This window comes from Lemur catta, chromosome 13 (assembly GCF_020740605.2).
Source record: "Lemur catta isolate mLemCat1 chromosome 13, mLemCat1.pri, whole genome shotgun sequence".
NCBI lineage: Eukaryota > Metazoa > Chordata > Mammalia > Primates > Lemuridae > Lemur > Lemur catta.
Genome location: NC_059140.1, coordinates 21769606 through 21794525, shown reverse-complemented (window position 1 = coordinate 21794525; position 24920 = coordinate 21769606). Strand labels below are relative to the sequence as shown.

At 36.3% G+C, this 24920-nt stretch overlaps 1 protein-coding gene across 2 annotated transcripts in view; it reads left to right on the top strand.

Moving 5' to 3' along the window:
- The window catches only part of PCCA (propionyl-CoA carboxylase subunit alpha), a 364494-nt gene that overhangs the window by 272386 nt on the left and 67188 nt on the right, over positions 1 to 24920 (top strand). For both annotated transcript variants that reach the window (XM_045567353.1, XM_045567354.1), the window contains 2 exons: positions 2822 to 2920; positions 20395 to 20448. In XM_045567353.1, the coding sequence (XP_045423309.1) occupies positions 2822 to 2920; positions 20395 to 20448 (153 nt within the window). The remainder of the gene's footprint in view (positions 1 to 2821; positions 2921 to 20394; positions 20449 to 24920) is intronic.

Sequence of the window (24920 nt, the reverse complement as noted above, 5' to 3'; positions counted from 1 at the left end):
CTCAATAATGTTATTTTTCTCTTCATTTTTTTCTGAGTTCTACCAGCTTGATTTTCATTTCCTTCTGTTGTTGTATAATCTCTTCTTTGAACCTTTGTTTTTATTCTTTGAGCTCACTTTTTTTTTTTTAAAGAGGGGTCACATTTCCTATGGTTGCCTTTGAGACTTTGGAGAATTATTTATCTGAACTCTTCCTGTGTTTCTTTGAGGAGTTCTTGTGTTATATGCTCTTAATTTACCTGATTTACCTTTTTCTCTTTTTAAATTTTTTTCCAAATTGTATGCAGAGATCCCCTGTATTGGTTATGTTGTAATGGGGAGTGGGGTGCAGCCCCCCAGCTTGTCCTTGGGCTTGTTACCTCTCACCAAGTCTGTGTTATTTCCTTTGCCCTCGGGCTCATTTCCCATTAGTTGTTGGCATTGAGAAGGTAGAGTAGTTCTTCATGTCAGGATCTCAGTGTCATTTAATGAAATGCTACCTCCACCCTACATGTGCTTTTTCAGTCTCCCTGGCTAAATAATTGGGTGTAAACAATGGGTATGGCACAGTAACAAGATTTCTTCAATTCTGTCTGCCCTGCCTCTCTACTGTGTTAAACTGTGGTTCAAACAGACATTCTCTGCTTCTCTTATGGCTTGCACTTGCATCGAGATTTTACTCATCTAATGATAGCATCAATAGAATCATTACATCTTTTGTTCAGAATTATGTTTCTTGAAGAAATGTTTACTCCTGATGGAGGCCTGAGAAGGCATGCAATGGCTGTAAGCACATTCCCTGCCCTCGTTTAATATTTGCAGCTATATTTCATAGCTTATGATTTGCAGTCATGATAGCTTCTTTGCTTCATTATATAATGAAGTTGCAAATTTATACTCATTACTCATCAGATGTACAAGGGAATGTAGCTTCTTTTTTTTAATCACATGTAATAATCTCTCTCATAAGCCCTCTATCTGTAGTAGGGGATGGTGGGAAGAAAACTTGTCTCTAAACAGGATCTTGGCCTCTTTTGCTTTGGACAGTCTCTTTTAGATAGTGTAGTGTATCAGTTTTCTTCCCTGTTCCCTGAGGTGGCGTCTGGGTGTGTGTGAGAGGGACCTTTGGGGATGGTGGTCAGTCTGCCTCATGACGATAGTGGTGGGGAGTAGAACTCAGACTCACGTGCTGTCCTCGTAAATCTTTGCTGCAAGGGCCTAGGCTGGTAACCGCTGAGTAATAAGTCGTGCTCTCTGGGCTCCGAAGGTATTGAGGAGGCTTTTGCCATCCATGGTCCCTGCTGCAGTCGGCCCTTCACATTCCCAGGTTCTGCATGATGGATTCACCCAACTGTAGATCGAAAATATTTGGAAAAATTTTGTGTCTATGCTGAACAATTATTACATTGTATTAGGTATTATAAGTAATCTCAGATGATTTAAGATATACATGAGGATGTGCATAGGTTATGGGCAAATACTGTTCTATTTTGTATCAGGGACTTGAGCGTCCACAGATTTTGGTATCCACAGAGGATCCTGGACCAATCCCCCATGGGTACATGTTTGCCTGCAGTCATGGAGTCCCCTGTACCATGTTCTCTTCATCCAGGCCTAGATCTTCACTAGTCACTCACTGGGATACATAGAAACTTCTGGATTCCCACCGTGATATACTCAGGCCATGTATCCAGGCTATTCATCAGTGCTGTGTTGTTGCTCCCACAGCGTATTCAGAATGCTGTGAAACTGAGTCCTGGGCTTTACCAGAAGCCTCAGCCTCCCCTAGACTAAGTCCCAGAGCAGACCTCTAGCCTGGATATTGTTAGGGTACCTGATGCTTGTCAGAATGTTTTTACCAATCTTTCCCCACTGCTACCCCCTTACCTGTCCCCAAGGGTCCAGCAGAAAAGGAAATAGTGAGGACTCTGATATCTGATTTTAATGAGTGTCTTTTAAGAGAATTAAGTGATAGTGGAGAAATTGTTAGGGATCATATATCTTGGCTCTGGTTCAGGTTTATTTTGAAACTTGAGCAAACTTAAGTATCCCTCTGTTACATTGTCTGCTATAGACTTTAATAGTATTTGTAAGCCTCTCATATTAAAGAGTTACGGAATAATCAGTGAGTGAAAAGGAAGAAAACTAATGGTTTTTTATTTTAAATTAACTATGATTTCTTAATTTTAATTACTTTTATATTATTTACTTGGAAATCAAATTGTTCTCTTAATAATATCTCTGTTTTGAAAGAGTATGAGTCTTTTGTTGTATCTTCATGAATGATGACTTGACAAAATTAGTCATTTATGATTGACACAAATATGACAGAACTTTCCAAAGTTTGAATGGACTTTTGATATTCAACACCAAACAATGTTGCCTAATTAAAGCTTCTGTTTAATTAAGATAACAATGCATAGTCCTTCATTAAAATTAACACAGAAAAAGTTCTTCCTTGGTCCTTGGAGAGGATATTATATGCAAGCCCTGATGTGTGGGTTGCAAAATGTCACTGGAATTTATATGCATTACTTGTCTAATTGCAGTAAATGTAGCATGTCCAGATAGGTTTGGAGTTAGAAGGCTGTTTGTTACTTACTGGAAATCACTTGAAACCTCAGTACCCAGAGGCAGCTGTTCACAGGTCCTTCACCTCTCCCCAGAGATGACGAGGGAGACTCTGTTGTTGGACCCTGTCTTTCATGGCTGGAGCAGTAAACATGACAGGTTGTTTGGGAGCCATCTGTTTAAAATGGCTGCTGCTTTGTATGCAGCAATGAACTTGAGATCAGTTTTTTGTCTTCCTTCATGGTAACAGTCTTATTTGGTGTCACAACAGGTGGAAGTTGATGGGTCGAAACTAGATGTGACCAGCACGTGGAACCTGGCTTTGCCCTTATTGTCTGTCAACGTTGATGGCACTCAGAGGACTGTCCAGGTAAGGGTTCTGATGATTTACTTAGTAGGCCTCCTCAAATTAGAAATCCTTGTCAGTACCTGTGTGCTTAATTACAGATACAGAAGGGAAAAGCTGTGTTTTATTCATCTTATACTTTTTATAGTTGAAAACATTTTTTTCTTATTTTAGAGGATCTTGAATTAAGTCTTAATCTGAGGAATCAATGTTTTCTTTTTTCAGGCAATCCAAGATTAGTGTATTATACTTTGTTGTAAATAACGAATCCTGCATACTCTTCTAAAAATATTAGAAGATTAGCAGTTTTCTTTGCCTTTGTGTGTTTTTAGTTGTAAAATGTGACTCACTTGGTTACCTTCCTTTTCTGTGCAGTTGAAATCGCGTAGTGTTAGGTTATCAGAAACGTGCTATTCAGATGACTTTCCATAGCACACTGATGCCCGTTAAAAATTCAGTAACCTTCATTCTGGGCAACATAGTGAGATCCTATCTCTACAAAAAAAAAAAAAAAAAAATTAGCCAAGCATAGTGGCTGGTGCCTGTAGTCTCAGCTACTAGGAAGGCTGAGGTGGGAGGATCGCTTGAGCCTGGGAGTTCGTGAGCTATGATTATGCCACAGCACTCTGTCTCAGGAAAAAAAAAAAAAAAAGATTTTCTTGCATTTGTTTATGGTCAATAGAATTTTCTCTTCACTGAATGTGTTGTGGCTCAGGTATTCATGTATTTTGGTCAGAGGGACACAGTATGACCTCTCAGTAGTGAGAAGAAAGACATACAAACTCCTATTATCCATATTTTTGTGTCATGATACTTTCATCATCCTTCTCAGTAACTGTACAGACAGTTGTGGTGATGGTACCTTTACATGTAGAATTTATAGCTAAATTGATACTGAATATATATTAGAATAATCATCAAAACATATTTTCTCTAATGTAGGGATCATATTCAGTAAATCTCTTTTCAATCTTGTAAGTTCTTTGCTACAAAAAGCATTAATGTATCTGAAATAAGTGACCCTTTAAACGCAGATCCCTTGACTCTTTGGAAGAGGTCATTGCATCAAGTTAAGTACTCTAATTGGAAGGAAATAAGCTCAGAAAGGTAAAAGGCATATTGGAAAAAAAGTCATTTGCCTAAATAAGGGTGAAGACATTTTTTCCTCATGAGAGGGAATGGATTTTATTTACTTTCTACAGGCATTAGCATTCAGTGTTGACTCTTTCCAAAATCTAATATAGTCCATGTGAAATTAATAACAATTATAATATTAATATTAATAAATAACACATAGTAGTTACTGTGCATCAGGTACAATTTTAAGTACCATACATATATTAACTCCTTTCATCTTCACAACAGCTGTATGAAATAGGTGCTATTATTTATTCTTTTTTAAATGAGGCCACTGAGGCTCAAAGAAAGTGAGTGACTTAGTGAAGGTCACATAGCTAATAGGAGGCAGAGCTGTGATTTAAATCCAAGCAGTCTTGCTGTAGGATCCATGCGATTAAGTATTACACTACACTGAGGTGAGCTCTAAGTAACTTTCCTGTGATTACAAAGCTGGGAAGCAGCTGAGCAGAAATATGCACCGTGGCAGTCTGACCTGGAGTGTGTGGTTCTTCCCACTATGCAATAGTACTTCTTGATTTTCCCCATCAGAGTTCTTCAAATAATAATTACTTCTCATTCATGCTTTAAACCAGTGATGCCCAAACTTTAACATGCTTCAGAATCAACTAGAAGACTTGTAAAACTCATATTGTTGGACCCACCCGCAGAATTGACTCTGCTTTAGAAGGTCTGGGATAGGTCTGCATTTCTAGTAAGTTCCCAGATAACACTGATGCTGCTGGCCCAGGGTCCATAGGTTGAGAACCTCTGCTTACAGCTCTGTGGTCAGAGAGTAAGCTGGGGTGTGGCGAGCCAAAGTGAGGCAGGTGAGAGCCAAGTCACATGAGCCTCAATAAGGACATGGTGTAGATACTTTATTCTCAGGCCAATGGGAACCATGACAGAGTTTTCAGTAAGGAAGTGATGACATGAACAGAATTGTAGTTACAAGGGGCTTTTGGTTTTTTGGTGCATTGCGGAGAGTAGCTTAAGGAGGGATGTGTTGAGATTGGAGGCAAAGAGGTCAGCAGGTCATAGAGAGACAGAGACAGGGGTGAGACGTTAGCAGGGCAATGAGGATAAAGAGCCTATGGCAGGAAGGCAGCTGACAGTGACAGGAGAAGAGAATTGGTGGCTTTACAGTCATCTTTGCTGATGTCTCTCCTGCCTATCCTTCCCATGGGCAGACTCAAAGGTCTGTGCTAACTCCTGCTTCCCCCTGATGCTCCTTCATGGACTGTGCTCCTCCAAGAGTGTCAGCTCAACACCTCTAAGCAAATAGCTGTGAAAATGCTATTACTTGTGTGTGTGTATTTCTCTTTGTACTTGTTTATGGTAAATTCTGAGAACTATGGAATGAATACTACCTCAGGTATTTTTCAAGTGATTTTTATAACTGCTGTTCTTTTTTCCCCTGGATTTTTGTGCATACACATCAACTTATTAAGTATTATATATTATTAAATTTTTGTTATTAAACATTAATTTATCATTAATACTTATCAAATTTTGCTAAATATTGGTAAATATAAAATATGTATTATATCTGTATAAAAACTAAAGAATAGCACAATGAAAAGCTGTTTACTCACCATCTAGATAAAAAAAGGAAACATTGCCAATGCTGCTGGTAACGATACTGCTGCCTGTTTATTAAGTCTTCCTTCCTGGGGGCCCTAAAGGGAACTGCCATCATGATTTTTAAATTTATCACTCCCTTGGTTTTCTTTAGGGATATTTACATGTACACTAAACCTGTGAACAATACCTTGTTTAGCTTTCCATGGTTTTAGACTTAATGTAATTGGCCCGTACTCTATATTCTTCCAGGAGTTGCTTTTCTCGTCCAGTATTAAGTTTGTCAGACTGGCCCATGTTGCTGCCTGTAGTTTCAGTTTATTGGCTTCCCTATATGTTATTACATCATATTAATGTACCACAGTTTATTTAGTCTCCTCTATATAGACATTTGTGCTATTTTCATTATTTTGTCGTCATAAACTGTGCTTCTGTGAGCATTCTGCTACGTTTCCCCTTGAAATAAGGGTTTCTCCAGGGCAGATGCCAATAGAATGGCTGTGCTGTAGGGACTCTGCATCCTTGTCCTACATGGTGAGGCCACATGGTTTCCCTATGTGGCTGTACCAGTTTATGCCCACCAATAGTCATGATGAGGATAATGATGAAATTAATACGAATAATAAGCTAACCTTATTCTATGCTTACTGTGTTAGGCACTGGCTATTCTAAGCACTTCATCTGTATTAATTTGTTTAATTCTCACAGCGATCCAATAAAGTGGTTACTAGTGTTACCCTGAGGCTTGTAAAGGCTAAATTGCTTGCTCAAGGCATTCTGCTAGTAAATGGAAGTGCCAGAATTTGAACCCAAGAATCTGTGCCCTTACTGGTTTTGCTTCAATCCTAGTGAACCCTTGGTATTCCCAGACAACTTAGGTTTTTTCTGACTGATGAGTTTAAATGGTATCTCTTTGTGTTTTGACGTACATTTCTCTGATTAGTAATAACAATGAACATTTAAAAAATATTTGTATTGGCAGTCCTGTTTTTCTTCTGCAAATTCCTGCTTACTGCTTTTGCCCACTTTTTTCAGTTGGATTGTTTGTTTTTTTCTTACTGACTCATGAAGTTCTTCATATATTTTAGATCTTAATCCATTATCAGTTATATGTTACAAATAAGTTCTAGTTTGTAGCTTGTGTTTTCATCTTTTTAAGTTATCCAAGTAAAGTTTTAAATCATAGATTTAATGTCAGAATTTTCAATCTTTTCCTTTATGGTTTGTGTATTTTGTATTTGACTAAACAATCCTTTTCTCCCAAGCTCCTAAAGATACTTGCCAATATTTTCTTCTAAACCTTTTTAAATTGTGCTTTTTCACTTTTAAATCCTTAATCCGCATGGGATTGACTTTTGTATATGGTGTGAGCTAGAGATCCAGTTTACTTTTAAAATATGGATAACCAGTTGTACCAGCAGTGCTTCTCTCCCCCTTACTAGCTTGCCACCCTCTCACCGTTCCAACCCCAAAATTCTTAAAAGATTTAGTGTGTCTGTGAAATGTCTCTCAATTAATTGTAAATAAAAAGATGACTTTTCCCTTAATATGAAACTCTGGTCACTGTATTTGCTTCCAACAAGCTCTCAGCCAATTGCTCCTTTTCATTTTTCATTTATCTCTAGGGAACGTTTAGCCACTTTAAATGGTTTTGTGTGTGTGTGTGTTTGTTTGTTGCAGGCCAGGGGTATCAGATAATATTTGAGCTGCACCTTAGAAAAGGGTGGAATGGGAGGTGGATTAGGAGGCAGTCACATAGGGAGATAATGAGAGCTAAGCATAGAAAAATAGGTTAGAGCAGCCAGGTTGTAAATGAGAACTTAGAGTCTGCATTTCAATCAGCAATGAAGATATAGCATTGAAACTTTTGCAGAGGAGAGTAACATCCATCAAAATGCTGTTGTGGAAGATGAATGTATCCTCATAAAAAGGAGAGTTAAGGGATTGAAGGGAGAAGTAGAGAAGGAGTTCATTTAGAAGACAATCATGTTATTGTTCTCATCCTACATGAGGTGCTAGAAGTATAGAGAAAAAAAGGGGTTGAGTTTGAGAGAGGTTGATGACAAGAATTTGACAAGCACTGTTCTGCACTCAATGGGTACCCTAAGGTACCCAAAATTCTCTCCCCAAGAAACACCGGAGCTCCTGCTTTGACCTGATTTGTCTTTTTTTTCCAAACTCGCCTGTTGTTCTTAGGTGCTTATTTTCTCAGGATGAGTTTTTTGATAGTGAATTCTACATTCTTTGCTTTTACAAACCAAGCCATCAACCCCATCAACCATCTACTAATCTATAAAAGCAGAAAAGAGTGATAGAAATTTAGAGTTCTATGCCTATCTGAGATATAATCCTTTGCTCTTCTGTTAGGTTTTTCTTTCTCCAACACTACTTTATACCCTAAACAGGATTTTTAAAAATTGTGGTAAAATTTTTATAAATAAGATTTCCCATTTTCATCACTTTAAATATATAGTTAAATGGCATCAGGTACATTCACATTGTTGTGCAACCCACCACCATGATCCAGATCCAGAACTTTTTCGTCTTCCCACATTGAGTCTCTGTACCCATTAAACACTCACCCCCCATTTCCCCTACCCCAGCCCCTGGCAACCACCATTCTACTTTCTGTCCCTATGAATTTGACTCCTCTGGGACCTCACTTAAACAGAATCTTACAGTATTTGTCTATTTGTGACTGGCTTATTTCACTTTAGCATAATGTCCTCAAGGTTCATCCATGTTGTAGCACGTGACAGGATGTCTTTCCTTTATATGGCTGAATAATATTCCATTGTATGAATATACTATGTTTTATTTATCCATTCATTTATCAATAGATATTTGGGTTGTTTCTACCTTTTGGATATTGTGAATAATGCTGCTTATGAGCATAGGTGTACAAATGTCTCTTGGAGTCCTTGCTTGCAATTCTTCTGAGTGTGTGCCCAGAAGTGGAATTGCTGGGTCATGTGGTACTTCTGTGTTTAATTTTTTGAAGAACTTCCTTACTGTTTTCCATAGTGGTAGCATCATATTCCCACAAGCAGTGTACAAGGACTCCAATTTCTCCATATCTTTGCCAACACTTCTTATTTTCTGGTTTTTTGATATTAGCCATTCTAATGAGCATGAAGGGGTATCCTACCGTGAAACCCTATCTTTCTAGATAGTAATCTAGGAAACATTCAGATTATTTCTTAAGATTTGCCATTCCTTTATCTATTAATACTGTGTAACTAGTTCACTGCATAAATGGCACTTTTTCAGTGCAATAGAAGCAACTTTCTTACAGCTGTTTTTTCAAACCCTTTCTCTCAACTTGTTCTTTCCTTCCATGTATAAAACCACATATAATTTTCAGTTTGCACTCTTGCTAACACGTAATAAACAAGCAGTATTCTGTTTGGGAGAGAAGAGTATGTCTAGTTCACTATATTATCAAAACTGGTAAAACCTTTCCTCCTCCCTGAATTCAGTTTGACCTCAGACCAAGAAATCTTTACTAGGGAGGAGGAGAGAGTTGCTTTCTTCCTTCTTCCTTTATATTGTAGGGGCAAAAAGTAGGTGATCCTTCTCACCATCATAACGGTCATGGCCAACATTCCTCTAACAAAAGACAGGTTAATAACAGAAGAGCATAACAAATTTATTTAATCATAGTTTAAACATGGGAGCCTTCAGAATGAAGTCCCAAATACACAGGGAAAACTGTCCATTTTTATGCTTAGAGCCAATGCAGAATGGACAGTGTGTAGGAATGTGATTGGACAAAGGATATGAGCTAATGCTACTAGACTGAGGTGAGGAACCCAGCAAGGCTTATCCATTCAGATTCTTCTTGGCTTCTCTGTTGTAGCATTTCTTCCTCCCTAGTTGAGGGCAGGACCCCTCTGGAATGGAGGTCTTATAACCTACTGTCAGACAAGGCAAGTTAGAGAATTTCTTTATGGCCAGTTCATAGATAGAAAGACAGGGGAAGGTTAGAGTCATATTTCTAATTTTTATGGTTTGCTTTGGGGAAGAGGAATTCTGGTTTCTATGACTCTCTTCTGGGGAGCACGAGGATTGAGAGACAGGAGGGCAGGAGAAGGTCTGAGAGACTTTAGTTCTGAGGTTGCTTCTGAGGCCTTCACTGTGGGGTATCATTTTCTTAGCCCAGACAATACCCTCTCCCACTTCATAGCTGCTATATTGGGGTCTCTCATAAGTTGCAGTATGGGGTAAAGACCAGAGATACACAGCACAAGAACCAAGTTGACTGAGCAGATGAAATCTGGCGTTCATTCTTTTTGGACATGGCAGATGTCCAAAGCTGGCTGCTAGCTTCTGGGACACGTTTGTGGATTTGGCTGGATTTCTCACCTTCAGAATCCTTCACGCCTGCTGTGTCTTCTCCAGTTGCCCTCAGCCTCCGGAGCAAGCCTGCGTTGACTCCAGATGTTCTTGTTGGGCAGGGTCCCTCATGACCCAGCCTGGTTCTCTTCTGCACAAGCCACATGTGGGCCACAAGAAATATTTAATAATTATAAATCCTTGCCTCACCAAACTCAGAAAGTATAAGCTTCTTTTCTTGCTTCATCATCAACTAAGGACTCTAATGAATAAATGTTTCTCTGAAGTCCCTTTCACTTAAGGTGTTCGACCTCAAATTCTTAGCCTAAGAATTCAATCTCTTCTAATTAATTTTTAACTTCTCTTTTAACTTCTCTTGAGGTAGGAGATGGACAGTTGCTGGTTTAATAGTTTCTTAGCATGTTCTTCTAGGTAGCCTAATCTAGCATCTTGCTTAAAGATGTGTGGGTACTCGGCATCTATGTCATTTTATTGCTGAATCCCTGTGACTCCATGAAAAGTAGCAGTTGACTTCTTTATCTGATTAAATGATGAAATAGATGGGGAGGCAGCATTTCTTTGCTTTAGGAATTAGCTCTCCTGATTCATCCAATCAAATCACATTGCCTATTCACTTTCCTAAACCTCATGAGCTTGATATTACCCATTCATTCCTTTAAAAACAAATTGTATTTTGGCATGTACTGTCATTGGGATAATGAATTTCATAGGTTACTAAGATCTTTGAATTAATCTAAATCACCTGTTTCCTTTTAGATTTGACTTTGATTTCCCACTGCCTTGCTAAGTTCCCAGTATGTTTAAAGGCTCAATAACTGTATGAATAGGTAGGTGGGTGGATGGTTAAGTGGATAGTCATCTCACATTTTGGAATTTCAGAAATAAATATGCCTTATCTATACTTTCATTTTAAGATTGAGATTTTTTTTCTAAGCCTTCATCAAATTAAACCATGTTCATAAGATAGTCTTCTTAACTGTTTTATCAATCCTCTTTAATTTCTGACCTTCCAACATTTGCAGAATCCATACTCTGTTAGACAGTGTGGTTGGTAGATCTCTTTAGATACAGAATCACCATAGTTTCTGTAAGAGGAAAGAGAAACAGGAGGGCTCCTCAGCCCCTGCCCACAGAGGTGCCTCACTCATCAAGCATGTTTCTTTCCAGTCAAATAAATGTCTTTCCTATTTGCCTCCAGTTTCCCTGGCTAGCCCCTAAGCTATTTTAGGCCCACACTACCACCTATTTATTGATAGATATAGGTAGGTATCGATAGGTGTAGAAAAGGATTCACCTCCAGCTTTTCCTGATTTCCTCTTTCTCAGAGGTTTGTGCATACGTCATACGTCATTCGTCATTCGTGTTCTTTCTCACCTGGTGTCAACGCACTATTCATTGTTCAGTGAGGTCTGCTGGACATAGTCTCTTTCTGATATATCCACTTAGCTGTTTTAAGTACGCTTCTCTTCTGACTTCAAGAAAATCGTATTCTTGGAAACAATTCTAATCCTTCTTGATAACTTTGACTATAGAGCTAGTGACACATCTGCCCGAAACTAGGAGGAGATCATATATTTTAAAGTGAAATAATTTGTAATAAAGAACGAGGGACATAAATTTTGAAAACTCTTAAAAACAATTAAAAGTTCTCTTTAGAATTAAAAAAATTTTTTTTCTATTTCTTTAATAATTTAGCCAACCTTTCCTCAAATATCATTATATAAGGAAAATAAAATGACAGTATTTCACATTTGTTTGCTTTTTTTATGTTATATATTTACCAGTGTTTTCTTACTATTTCATTGCAGAAGTAGAGTCAGTCAGTAGTGATGTTTATTATATAGGTCTTAATGGTATAATCTGAGAACCTAACAATCATGTCTCATATTTCTTTTGTGGAAAGATATATCCTGATTTCCAAATTACCAATTTAAAAAGTTCTGGAATAGAATGGCCTTATCCAATAGAAATCTCATGCAAACCATATATGTATTTTAAAATTTCTTAGTAGGGATGTTAAAAAAAATAAGAAAACAAGTGAAATTACTTTTACTAATACATTTTATTTAACCCTGTGTGCCCAAAATGTTATCCTTTCAATATGAAACGATATAAAAAATTATTAATGTGATACCAGAAACAGCAATGACATCTGGCATGTGTACAGTACAACAGTATCTTAAACTATGGAATGGTTAGAGTGGAATGTAGTCCCAGCAAAACAATAAAGTTGTGTTTAATAGAAAAATGTTACATTGCTTCAATTTTTAAATTAAAATAAAAATTAAATATAATTGAAAGTTTAACTCTTCAATCATAACAGTCATATTTCAGATTCTCAGTAGCCACGTGTAGCTAGTGGTTACTGGTTTAGATAACTCACAGGCAAAATTTTTTGTAAATCAGAGAGTGTTTATAGATGATAAGAAAACCCCACATAATGGTTTTTTAAGTGTCCCTTCCATGTGTCAACCACAGTTTTGGTTCTTACCATTTAAAACTAGGAATAGATGAGTTGAATTTATTTTTAAACAGAAGATGAATTTATCATCTAGTTGACAAACTTTCTAAATTTTAATTTTAATTTAGAAATCTTAAAAAATTAGAACTATATTTAAAAAATGGAATGATATCCTGCCTATGGCATATAATTAAGTTGATGAAACAAAACAAAAGATTGGCTGAGTCCTGGCCATGTTGAGCTCACTGTCTGTTGTCTTCATACACCCTCGAACCTTTGTAGTGGAGAACATGCTGGATGAATAGAACTTTTTTTCTTTTTCTTTTTCTTTTTTTTTTTTTTTACTATGTCTATACTCTATTCCTGTGAAGTAATTTTTTTTTAACCTTGAAAGAGTTCAATTTTACTTTGAACTACGCAACAAATAGCTTTCCATTTCTTACAATGTAATTTATCTACTGGGATTTAATATATTGTCTCTTGTTAGCATTTTACATACCGGATTTTCATTTTGCATAGTCAAGTTGTTTGAACATTTGCAAGCAGAGCCAACTAACTGCTATTGGCCTGTTTCTTTGTGTGGCATGATTTCTTCTATCCACCTGCTCACAGCAGGTTGTCTTCAGGCCTGAAGAGTAGCTAAATACTTTTGAAAATATCTTGAGATACTGCTAAGTTCTAACAATTTCTGCATTTGTGTGATGTGAAGCTATTCATGGTGTACCTTTGAAGGCTTTTTTCTTTTATTTCTCATATTCTTGCTCAAATATTTTTAAGAGAAGATAAATTTATTATAAATAACAGTGCAAAGCTGACTGCAGCACTACTGCATCTATATTGAATAGGTTATTGATACTCAACTAAGTGGAACTAATTTTCTACGTTAAAGCACACAAATTTGGAGTAGTGTCACATGAATCTGTTATGTACTGCAGAATACCAGATTAAATGGATTACTTGTGAATTGATTGGAGTATTATTAATAAATAGGTTATATAACATGGTAACTTAAAATGCTTGGAGGGTCTGTGTAATATGCAATATTACACAAGCACATGAATATTACAGAAGAGATGGTATTGTGTTTGCAGATTGTATGACTATCTGTGATATATTTTCAAATATATCTGTGATACATTTGCGTGTCCACATAGAATTTGAATAGATTTAAAAATTTTAACCTTAATTCTCTGTTTCTGAAGAAAATAAATTGTTAATTCTCATATCCACATAAAGAGAGGAAGCTAAAAATAAATTATTTTCTTTTAAGTTTTTTAGATTAAAATAGCTGCCACAACTTTTAAGAACAACCCTTAATTTTAATCCTAATAGATATTTATAGATGGTAAAATTAATATTTTAATTAAAAAATTAAAGGGGCTTACATTTTTGCCTGTTCTTTGCCATCACAAACATAAAAGTGGATTTGGAAGTAATCGACTTGTTTTTAGTCCTAAAATAAATGTTTTACATGTTTTTAAAATGTTTCTCCCCACCCCAACCTCTTAGAAGTAATTAGCTATTATTTTGTACTATATGCATGTGATTACTCTAGAATCATTGACTGTAATATGAAACCATCTATTTAGGATGTATAGGATATATAAATATATAACTTAAGTAGAGGTTGGCATTTTTTTTTCTAAAGAAGTAGGAAATGAAAGAGTAATTATTAACCATCTCCTTTTCACGTTCCTGAAAACATCAATTACAGTTACACATCTTAGAAACAAGCTCCCCAGTAGAACAGAAATAACTCCTTTCACTATGCTTCAAAAAATTTAATCACAATTTAACAGCTGGTATTTACAACTGTAATGTAAAATATTAATTTAGAGGCAAGGCTACCTGCTTTTGTAATGTAGTCCTAGAAACTTAGCAGTTTTCTTGGTCTCTGGCAGCATACATTTTATGATTTGGGGTTGCTTTTGAAATTTAAGATAATAGGAAAATGTCTTTCAGAAATTATCCCCTGCCCCGACAAACACACTTTTTCTCCTCTACTATCAGTTAACTAGAAAATTGTATTTTAGTGGCTGCCAGAGGAAGAGAATTTTGAATAATATAAACACTGATTGTAGTAAATGTGGAAAATAATACAAACAGCTGCACTGGAGACCGATAAGACAAATCCCACAGTAATGGCCTTTAAAACATATTATCAAGTTGGAAATCAGTGAGAGGAAAAAGAAAACTATTACTATTTCTTCCTCTTACTGTTCAGTGACATTACTTTTAAGGTGAAATTGCCTCTGATTTTATTATCCTAGGAAGATATTTTTGAAACATTTGATACATTGTTTTGTGAATGTTTTTGCTTTTGTGAGTAACCTTGCTAATTTGGTTCTAACAAATGTTGAAATCATTTTGTTAACAAAATCTTACTTCTAAAGTATTCTTTTCTTTAAAGAAATAAAAAGGAGTCTTTTATAAATGTTGGAGCAGACTATCAAAATAAGAAAAGAAAAATTTTTTATCTGGCTATGAAGTGCCATTTAAAATAGGAAAAGGAATAAAATATTTGGAGAAAATATTTTAATAAGAGTAGATATGTTTCATCAAGTAAAAGTCTTAATTTTTATAAAGACTTTTGGCTATTAGCTTATCCAAGTGTTCTGTTCGTATTTGTATTGTCATGTGTCTGACTCATTTTAGGCTTTGAATACTTTGGTTTTTGTCATTTCTAAAAGCTAATTTTCTTAATCCTGGATGGTGGGAAATGTGTGTGTTCCTCTTGGGAAAGATAAAAGTAAATTCCAGTTTTGAGTGAAATTTCATTTCCCTGTTTTACGTTGCATCAATCTTTATTGCTGATCTATGTCAGGTTTTAGCCCTTTCCTCCCTCTGTCCTTCCTTCCTTCTATATAGATTATGGTAGTGTGGGGAAAAGAAAAAGGTTGTAATCATTATGTATGTAATTGTGACCTGCTTTAAATTGAATGCAAAGTTAAGGGCAACTTAATGGTACCTACATGTATGGTTACACATTCGTTGATACAGTTTAATTGTTTTCAGTGTGAAAATCTAAGTTTTTAAACCTAGTTCTATTATTGCAGAATTACTTCTATTTGCGTGAGAGTGAGTCTAACCCTTGTAGGGTAAGGAAAGGGAATGATGATGTTGCTTTAGTGTCTCCTACATAGAAGGGCAGGCCCAGTGTGGCCTAGGCTGTGTTACAGACTCTGCAGATAGAGCAGGGAGTGAGACTTATATTCCATAAGGGGATGCAGATACTAAACATGTAAGGACATAAATAAGGTCATTTTAGTACTAAGAAGTTAGATGAAGACTACAAATTGATAGGAGGCGACTTGCTTTTAGCTAGGGTGTTAGCAAGTCCTTTCTGAACAGCTGGCTTTGAGTTGAGACCTGTGGGAAAAAGCAGACAGCCATGCAGAAGCCTGGGGGCCGGAAGCCCAGGTGGCAGGAATGGCAGGTACAAAGGCTCTGGGACGCAAGTTTGTTTTGTGGGAAGGCCAGAAGGAGAGTAGGACAAGGTAGACAGGGACCATCATCTAGGGGCCAAAGATTTTGGGTTTTATTTGATTCATGTTGCAGAGCATTTGGCGGGTTTTGAATAGGAGAACAAAGTGATGTGATTTAAAATCACTGTGGGCCCGGTGGTGGAGATGAAAAATCATTTATTTGACCGTTGCAGTCCTCAGGTGAGAAGTGCTGGTGGCTGAGACCAGGAGGCAGCCAGACCCAGCCTATGGTCCGTTTCTGTAGGGCTCACAAGTTGAATGGTTATTACATTTTTAAATGGCTGAAAGAAAATAAATGAATAATGTTTCATGACACATGAAAAGTATGTCAGATTCAAATTTCATTATTTATGTCATAAACACAGTTTTACTAGAGCACAGCCACATTCATTGGTTTTTGCCTGTTGGTCTAAGTCTGCCTTTCCAGTTTTTGTTGTATGAAGCTAAATGCCGAAACTTTCCAACACACAGCAGTTCAGTGGCTTAGCTTATTGTGGTAAAGCTTATTGTGATTTTTTTTTTTTTTTTTTTGAGCTCAGGACCAAGATTAAAATTTTTCTTGGAGAGTTGCAGTGTAGGAAATTAGTTTTTATATTCTTGTGCCTTAGTTTCCTCATCTCTAAAATAAAATTAAGATTGTCTTTCAGGTCTGTTTGCTTTGTAAATTCTAAGGTCCTATGAATGAATCAGACTTAGTTGTACTGTTGTGTTTGCTTGGCCAGTCAGGATGATTGTAGTGGCAGGTTGCTTGGCCTCCTAGCCGGGTCCCTCCCCATTCCCATATATCTTCAGCCTGACATCAGACCATGGTCTTTCTAAAACATAAACACATCACACCCCAGTTCTTAAGTATACGCACTTTGTCAAGTATGAGCCCTCTCTGTACAAGACATGACCTGGCTTTATAATTCCTTCCCAGTTTCTCTTCTTGCCACTTCTGTCCTTTAACCAACCCAATCTCTGGCCAAGCTGAACTACTCGACATTCCTTAAACTCACCAGGATTTCTCTTAACACATTAACTGCCGTGTAAGTTCTATTTAACTCACACTAGTTTTGAGCCTGGGGCCTCGTGAAACAAAACCCTGTAGTTCGTGAAAATCTTACTTGTTGATGTTCTTATTATTACAATTAATATTAACAATTTAATTCTAAAAACATGGATTGTGTTCAATATAATTCATGCACAGAACATAATAAAAAAGTAACAAACTAGATAATTTTGTTTTAATAAAATACCATGGCCCCAGGGAAACATTTTTTTTTTCCAGTGTGGCAGTCAGTGTGTTAATCTGAAATTTGCATAAGCTGTCCCCTCAGACCACAAGTTTCTCTTTCACTTTTCTTTTGGAGAATTACTGTTCATTTTTTTAAAAATTTATTTTTAATTGATAAATTAAAATTTATCATGTTGTCTTAATCCATTTTGTGTGGCTATAAAGGAATACTTGAGAACGGGGCACTTTATAAAGAAAAAAAGTTTATTTGGTTCACGATTCTGATGTCTGGAAAAGTTCAAGATTGGGCCTCTGTTGAAGGCCTCAGGCTGCTTCCTCTTACGAGGGAAGGCAAAGGAAGCCGGTGTGTACAGAGATCACGTGGTGAGAGAGGAAGCAAGGGAGAGGGGAGGGAGGTGCCAGGTCCTTTAATAGCCAAGCTCTCAGGAACTAATAAAGGAAGAACTCCTTCCCGAAGGAGGGCAGTTCATCTATTCAGGAAGCATCTGCCCCCATGGCCCAAACACCTGCCAGTAGGCTCCACCTTCAAACTGGGGGATCAGATTTCACCCTGAGGTTTAGAGGTGACAAAGCAGACCATATGTATAACATGTTGTTTTGAAATATGTGTACATTGTGGGATGGCTAAATTGAGCTAATTAACATATGTATTGCCTCACACGTTTATCCTTTTTTGTGGTGAGAGTATGTTAAATCTGCCCTCAGCAATTTTCAAGCATATAATACACTGTCATTAGTTATAGTCCCCATGTTGTACAATAGATCTCTTGAATTTATTCCTTCTGTCTAACTGAAATTTTGTGTCCTTTTGACCCCAAAGACAAAGCCCAAGCCCCCCACTCCCCAGCCCCTGGTAACCACCATTCTACTCTCTACTTCTATGAATTTAACTTTTTTAGATTCCAAACATAAATAAGATCATATGCTTTTTGTCTTTCTATGCCTGGTTTATTTCACTTAACATAACGTCCTCCAGGTTCATCCACGTTGTCACAGATGATAAGATTGTCTTCTTTTTTTAAGGCTGAATAGTATTCCGTTGTGTATATACACCACACTTTCTTTATCCATTTGTCCATTGATGGACACTTAGAGTGTTATATATCTTGGCTGTTGTGAATAGTGCTACAATAAAAATTGGAGTGCAGATATATCTTTAACACACAGATTTCATTCTTTAATGTATACTCAGTAGTGGGATTGCTGGGTCATATGGTAGTTCTATTTTTCATTTTTGGAGGAACTTTTACACTGTTTTCCATAATGGCTGAATCCTGTTCAATTTTTAATATCTAACTTTAGTATTTATCTGCAAGTCTTCCTTAACCTTTCGGGTGTTTATTAATAGTTGGTCTGTCCTCTTATTCCATAATGTTTTGTACTATGGATTTATCATATTGAATTATAGTTATTTCATAATTTTGTTCTCTTTCCGTTAGTCTCCTGGCAGGTGAGTATTAATTCAGCTAGCAGTGCTCAACACGTAGTCAAGAGTTGAATAGCTGACATAGAAGCGTCACTGTCAGAATCTAGGAGTCACCCTTCACCTCTTAATAGTGTCTCCCTTAAGACACTAAGGAAAGAGATCTATTTTATTTCATTTTGTTTTCCTTCTATCTCTTTTTGCCTTTATTAAGTTAAACATGTCCATATAAAAGAATAGGAAAACAGATAAGGAAAAAAGTTCAACTAAGATTTTTCACCTAGAAATAACAGCAGTTTTATGTGCATTATTTATTCTAGAATTTTTCATAACATACAAAATTTTTTATGAGACTTATTCCGAACATACTGTTTTGTTCTTTTTGCACTTAGAAATATGCTGTAAGCATTTTTCATGTCTCTAAAGTTTTTAAATGACTGCCTGGATGAATACTATAATTTATTTAACCAATTTCTTTGCTAATCATTTAGATTGTTCGACATTGTTCAATTCTGTAACGATGCTGTGCTGACATTTTTATAGCTTTATTTTTCTGCCTACCCATAATTTTTTTCCTTAGGATAAATTTTTAGAAGTGAAATTAATGGGTCAAAATGGTAACATACTGATTTTGAATTTTCTACTCAATACCACTTTGCCTTGAGTATGCTAGTGAGATTACTGTTGTGTCAAATCACTTGGCAATATTTACAGGTAGGGAAAATGTTGTGCATTAAACCACTTTTTTTTATTATTGATCTAACTTTCCTCAATCAAGGAACCAGGGACTCAGCTCGAATTCTGGAGGTCCACTCTGGGTGCTATTACTATAGTGATCACAGAGATTGGAGTTGTAAAACTGTTACTTCTGTAAAAAGAACAAAATTGGGATATATCTGTGGTAGTTCGTGGCATGCAGTTGAGTAAAAACCGCTAATACTCCCTCTAGGACTATCTCTGGGAACTTTAAAAAAAAATTTATGCTGCTTAGTTAGAACTGCTTTATTTGAGTGTGTAGTTTTGGAAGCTACTAGACCCTCTCTGATTAGCACAGAATGTGAAGATTTTGGGGAAATACATTAGGATTAAATAGAGCAATTTTATAGGTGAGAATGATCTGGAAAAAAAGTATAATTTACTTCCAGTGTATATTTAGTCATCCATTTTTAGTACTATTATTTACATTTAACCAAAAATCAAATAAGAGATATATATATAAATAATAATGTTATATTTACTTTAAGCATACTTTATACGTGAATACATAACAGGTTGTTTCTTTTGTCACTACTTTCTGGACGTAGAAGAATTGTATTGTTCTCATTGTTCCTTTAAACAAAGGCTAATCCTTTTTTCTTGCTAATTTATTGAGATATAATTCACATACCATATGATTCACCCATTTGAAGTTACGATTCAGTGGTTTTTAGTCTATTCATAGAGTTGCACAGCCATCACCATGCTCAATTTTAGAATTTTCACACCCTTAAAAACAAACCCCACATCAGTTAGCAATCATGCTTCATTTCCTCCCAACCCTCCTCTTTGAAGCAATTACCTATTTACTTTCTATCTGTATAGATTTAACTATTCTGGCAATTTCCAATTACGTGGAATCAAATACTGTGTGATCCTTTGTGACCGACTTCTGTTGTAGCACGTATCAGCACTTCATTCTTTTTTCTGACCAAATAAAATTGCACTGTATGGATATATTTTGTTTATTCATCCATCAGTTGATGGACATTTGGGTTTTTTGGCTATTATGAACATTTCATGTACAAGTTTTTGGGTGCATGCAAATTCATTATCTCTCTCTCTCTCTCTCTTTTTTTTTAGTGTCTTTCTCGAGATGCAGGTGGAAACATGAGCATTCAGTTTCTTGGTACAGTGGTAAGTATGAAAGAATCATTACTTTTTGTATTCTCTTAATTTATAGAGAATAAAAATGTTCAACCAGGTTTAGCCCATTTGTTTGAACCTGGCTTCATTATGGTGGTTTTTTTTTTTAGACAGAGTTTTGTTCTGTTGCCCAGGCTAGAGTGCAGTGGCATCACCCTAGCTCACAGCTTCCTCAAACTCCTGGGTTCAAGTAATCCTCCTGCCTCAGCTTCCCAAGTAGCTGGGACTACAAGCATACAATACTATGCTGGTTAATTTTTTCTATTTTTGGTAGAGACAGAGTCTCACTCTTGCTCAGGCTGGTCTTGAACTCCTGAGCTCAAGTAATCCTCTCACCTCACCTTGGCCTCCCAGAATGCCAGAATTAACAGGTGGCCCACGCTGGGCCCATTATGGTTTTATTTTGTTGTTACTTTGTGCAAGTAACAACAAGTAAATGGGTTCCTTTAAAAAAAAAAAAAGAAATGGGTTAATATGTTAGAGAAGTTTCCATGGTAGTATTATTTTAGTGCCTTCTTATTACAGGGAAAATAGTTTTAAAAATTATTTTCAGTTTGTTGAATATTTTAAGTACTTTTTTCTATTGAATATTTTCTCCATGTTCTCATAATAAAAATGAGAGCATATTATATAAAGCTGCTTTTGAAAATAATGACCTTGACCTTTTCTTCAGCTTTCTTTCTAGCTTTCTCTGTTAGGTCCTTTCAAATCCACATTTTTAATGAAATTGAATCATAATTTTGTATCTTGATTTTTTTCACATAAGATCCTATTATATTTCATGTTGTTATTAATGGAGTTATATTTAACATTCTGATGAATAGAGGTCACATATTTTATTTACCTTTAAATCCCAAATGTTAGGTATTGAAATTACCTCTACTTTTTTGCCATTACAAATGGTATTCTAAACTTCATGTGTTTTCCTTTTTTGATGGTTGGAATTATTTTCTAACATGCATAAGATTTTTTTTTAAGGTGTATTTTCTCCTAAATAGAATAAAAGCTGTGAATAATTTCATAGTTTATTACACATCTTGCCAATCATTTTATATCTCTTTAGGATACCACCCATCATAGAATATCTCTTTGGACTCTCACTAGTATTAGTTATAATTTTCAAAATTAATGAACTTTATCTGCTGAAAAAAAGGTTTATTACTATTTTTACTTATAAGTTTATAATTAACAGTATTAGTTATTATTTTCAACATATTTTGTTTTAAAAGGTACCTTATTTTAATTTTTATTTCTCTGTTTATGACTAATATATTTGAATTTTCTCCATTTATTCATTTACTAAGTATCATTTATAATCTGTGAAATGTCTGGTCATGTCTTTTGGATACCTCATTTGGGATTTAGAGTCATGTTGGGTATTTCTGAAAGCTCTCTGAGTTTATTGAGAATATCAGAGAGGCCTGTGGTTTGGATCAAAAAAGTAGTGATTTTATAGCCATTGATATAGGAAGGATATTAATAACAATGTATGCTTATTCTGTGCTTTATTTATATTTGTATAGAGATGCATGTATAGTTTATGTATATAAAGTATAATAGTATGTATATATAGGTACTTTATCAATGTAACCTAAATTTTAAATATTGGAACTAAGACCTGTGGTTATTCTTGTTTTTCTGATTCATAAAGTAATACATGCTTATTTTTAAAAAAAATTTATATAGTATTAAATATATGTCATAAGAAGTTATATTAGGGTTCTCCAGAGAAATAGAACCAATAGAAGGGTGTGTGTATAGAGAAAGAGAGAGTGATTATTTTAAGGAATTGGCTTATGCAATTGTGGAGGCTTGGCAAGTCCAAATTCTGCAGGGTAGGCCAGCAGGCTGGAGACCCTGGGAAGAGGTGCAGTTCAAGTCCAAAGGCAGTCTGGTGGCTGAATTCCTCCTTGCTTGGAAATTTTTCTCTTAAGGCCTTCAACTAATTGGATGAGGCCTACCCACATTATGGAGGGAGATCTTTACTCAAAGTCTATGGATTTAAATGTCAATCTCATCTAAAAAATAACTTCACATGAATTTGACGTTACCGTGAGCTATGACTACCCCACTGCACTCCAGGCTGGGTGACAGAGCGAGACCCTGTCTCTAATTAATTAATAAATAAGTGAAAATACAAAAAATGCCTTCATAGAAACATCTAAATGTTTGACTGAGTATCTAGATATCGTGGCCTCACCTAGTTGACACAAAATTACCCATCACAGAAGTAGATATCCTGTCCCGTAGAGGTATTTAAGTTATTAACAATAGATACATTCTTCCAGAAATAGAATTACACATCTTTTCATGCAATAATAAATCTTGGACGTCTTTCTGTGTTAGTACATAAAGAACTCATTCTTTTAAAGGGCTACACAGAACTGCATTATGCGGATGTGTAGAACTGCTTTTTGCCCTTCAGTGCTCATGCTAGGAAGGCCATTCATGTCATCTCTGCTATTGACATCGCTACTGGGATTCTAATAGATTTCTCAAACTTCATAAAATCCAAACTGAGCCCTTGATATCCATAACCCGACCCCCCAATAAAAACAAAACAAATAAAAAATTTCTCTTTCAGTTTTTCCTATCTCAGAAAATGGCAACTTGAGCTAAACCTTGGCATTACCCTTGATTCCCCCTTTCTTTCCCACTCTCACCCCACTCCTGGCCAGGCTCTTGCCATCTCTTGTCTGAAGGAGCAGTAGCTGGGGTCTGCTACCCCACCCTGCTCCCTAGTCTGTTAGTTACATAGCAGTAAAGGTGGTAAAACAGCTTTTCTTACACGTGGGGCACGTGCTACAGGTCTCCTCACTTGTTTTTCTTCTGCCGAGAACATCTGTCCCCAGATGTCTACACAGGGGCTTCCCTCACTTTCTTCCTGCCTTTACTCAATAGCCACCTTTTCTGGGGGCCTTACCATTTAAAATTTCTGTCACCCTTTCCAAACTTTTATTTCTCACTTTCCCACCTTTTATTTCCCCCTTTCCTGGCTTTATTCTTCTTTCTTTAGCAGTTACCATTATTTGACATACTATATATTTCACTTTTTTTGACATATTTGTTGTCTGTCTTCCCCATTTGAAAGTGACAAGCTCCTTGAGCATAGGGCTCCTCGTCCATTTTGTTCAGCATTCTTTACCCAGTGCCCTGAACAGGGCCTGGCATGTAAGCAGCAGTTAGTAAATACTGGGTGAATGAGGGGTGAACTTGGCCAGTGTGAAGTGTTGGACTTGAAAAAGAAAAGTGAGGAGAGCAAATATAGAAACAAATGGAGAAAAAGAAAGTGCAGGGGGCTATTTGGGATCAAAGGGCTGAACTAAGCTGTCTTCCTCAGAGAAGGAAACTATGCATCATAAAAGATCACTTGACTTTCTCAAGGTTTCACATCTAGTTGGTAGGGAGAACAAGGAAAGGTAGCAGATTTCTCAGCTCACTCCAGTGCCCATTCCATCAGCAAGTGCCTTTTAATTTTACTCTTTCATTCACTTGCTGCACCCAAAACTTATTAGCAAAACTCCCTTCCTCCCTCCTGTCCTCCCTCCCCCCTCCTCTCACCCTCTCTCCATCTTTTCCTCTCTCTCCCCTCCCTTCTCCCTCCCGTCTCCCACCCCCCCTCTCTTTCTCCCCCTTTCTCCCTCTTTCCCCCTCTCTCCTCCCTCTTTCCCCCTCTCTCCTCCCTCTTTCCCCTACCTAAACAGCCAACAAAAAGTCATCTGAAAAAGGAAAAGAGGAAAAGAGAATTGCGTGTAGCTGACACTTCCCTCCGCCCCAGTAAATGATAGATGACTTGCTAATGAATTCCAAAGAGGCTGTGTGTCCACTCTGTTTATACCATTTACACTAAGTAGGAATGTCAATTTCTGCACAATTTCTAGAGTAGTTTCTAATTACTCTAAAATTCAACAGCACAGCAGTTTGAATGGCCAATGTATTTTGCTCTGTTGAATTTTTCTATGTGTATTATCAGCAATAATAGATCTGTATGGAAGAGGGAAAGAAATGGTTTGAAGATAGTGAGACTGTTACAGCAGATACAGATTGATTTCCAGCTAGCATGTGTGCTTTAATCGAAGATGTCTAAAGCAAATATCTTTTCCAAGACATGCAGGTCAGGAACAACAGTAGCATGTTACGTGGTAAAGGTGATGCTTCACAAGTATATATTTGTCTTTGTGAGAATCCTTATAGAATTTTCTATAAAAGTTGGTTTTTGTGAATGTTGATAAACATGACCTTCAATGTTCAAAGAAGAGTTTTAGGCTAAGAGAAGTATTTTTGTTTTTAACAATAAGGTTTAAAAATGTTAGTATTCCAACTTAGAGAAAGTACAAACTTAAAAATAATTCATTTCATTCACTTTTTACTCACTCTGAACTTAAGAAAACTCAGTTTGTGATTTTCATTTCCAATAAAACAAATCTCATTACTTTTAAAAAACTTGGTTTTGTTAGATGTTA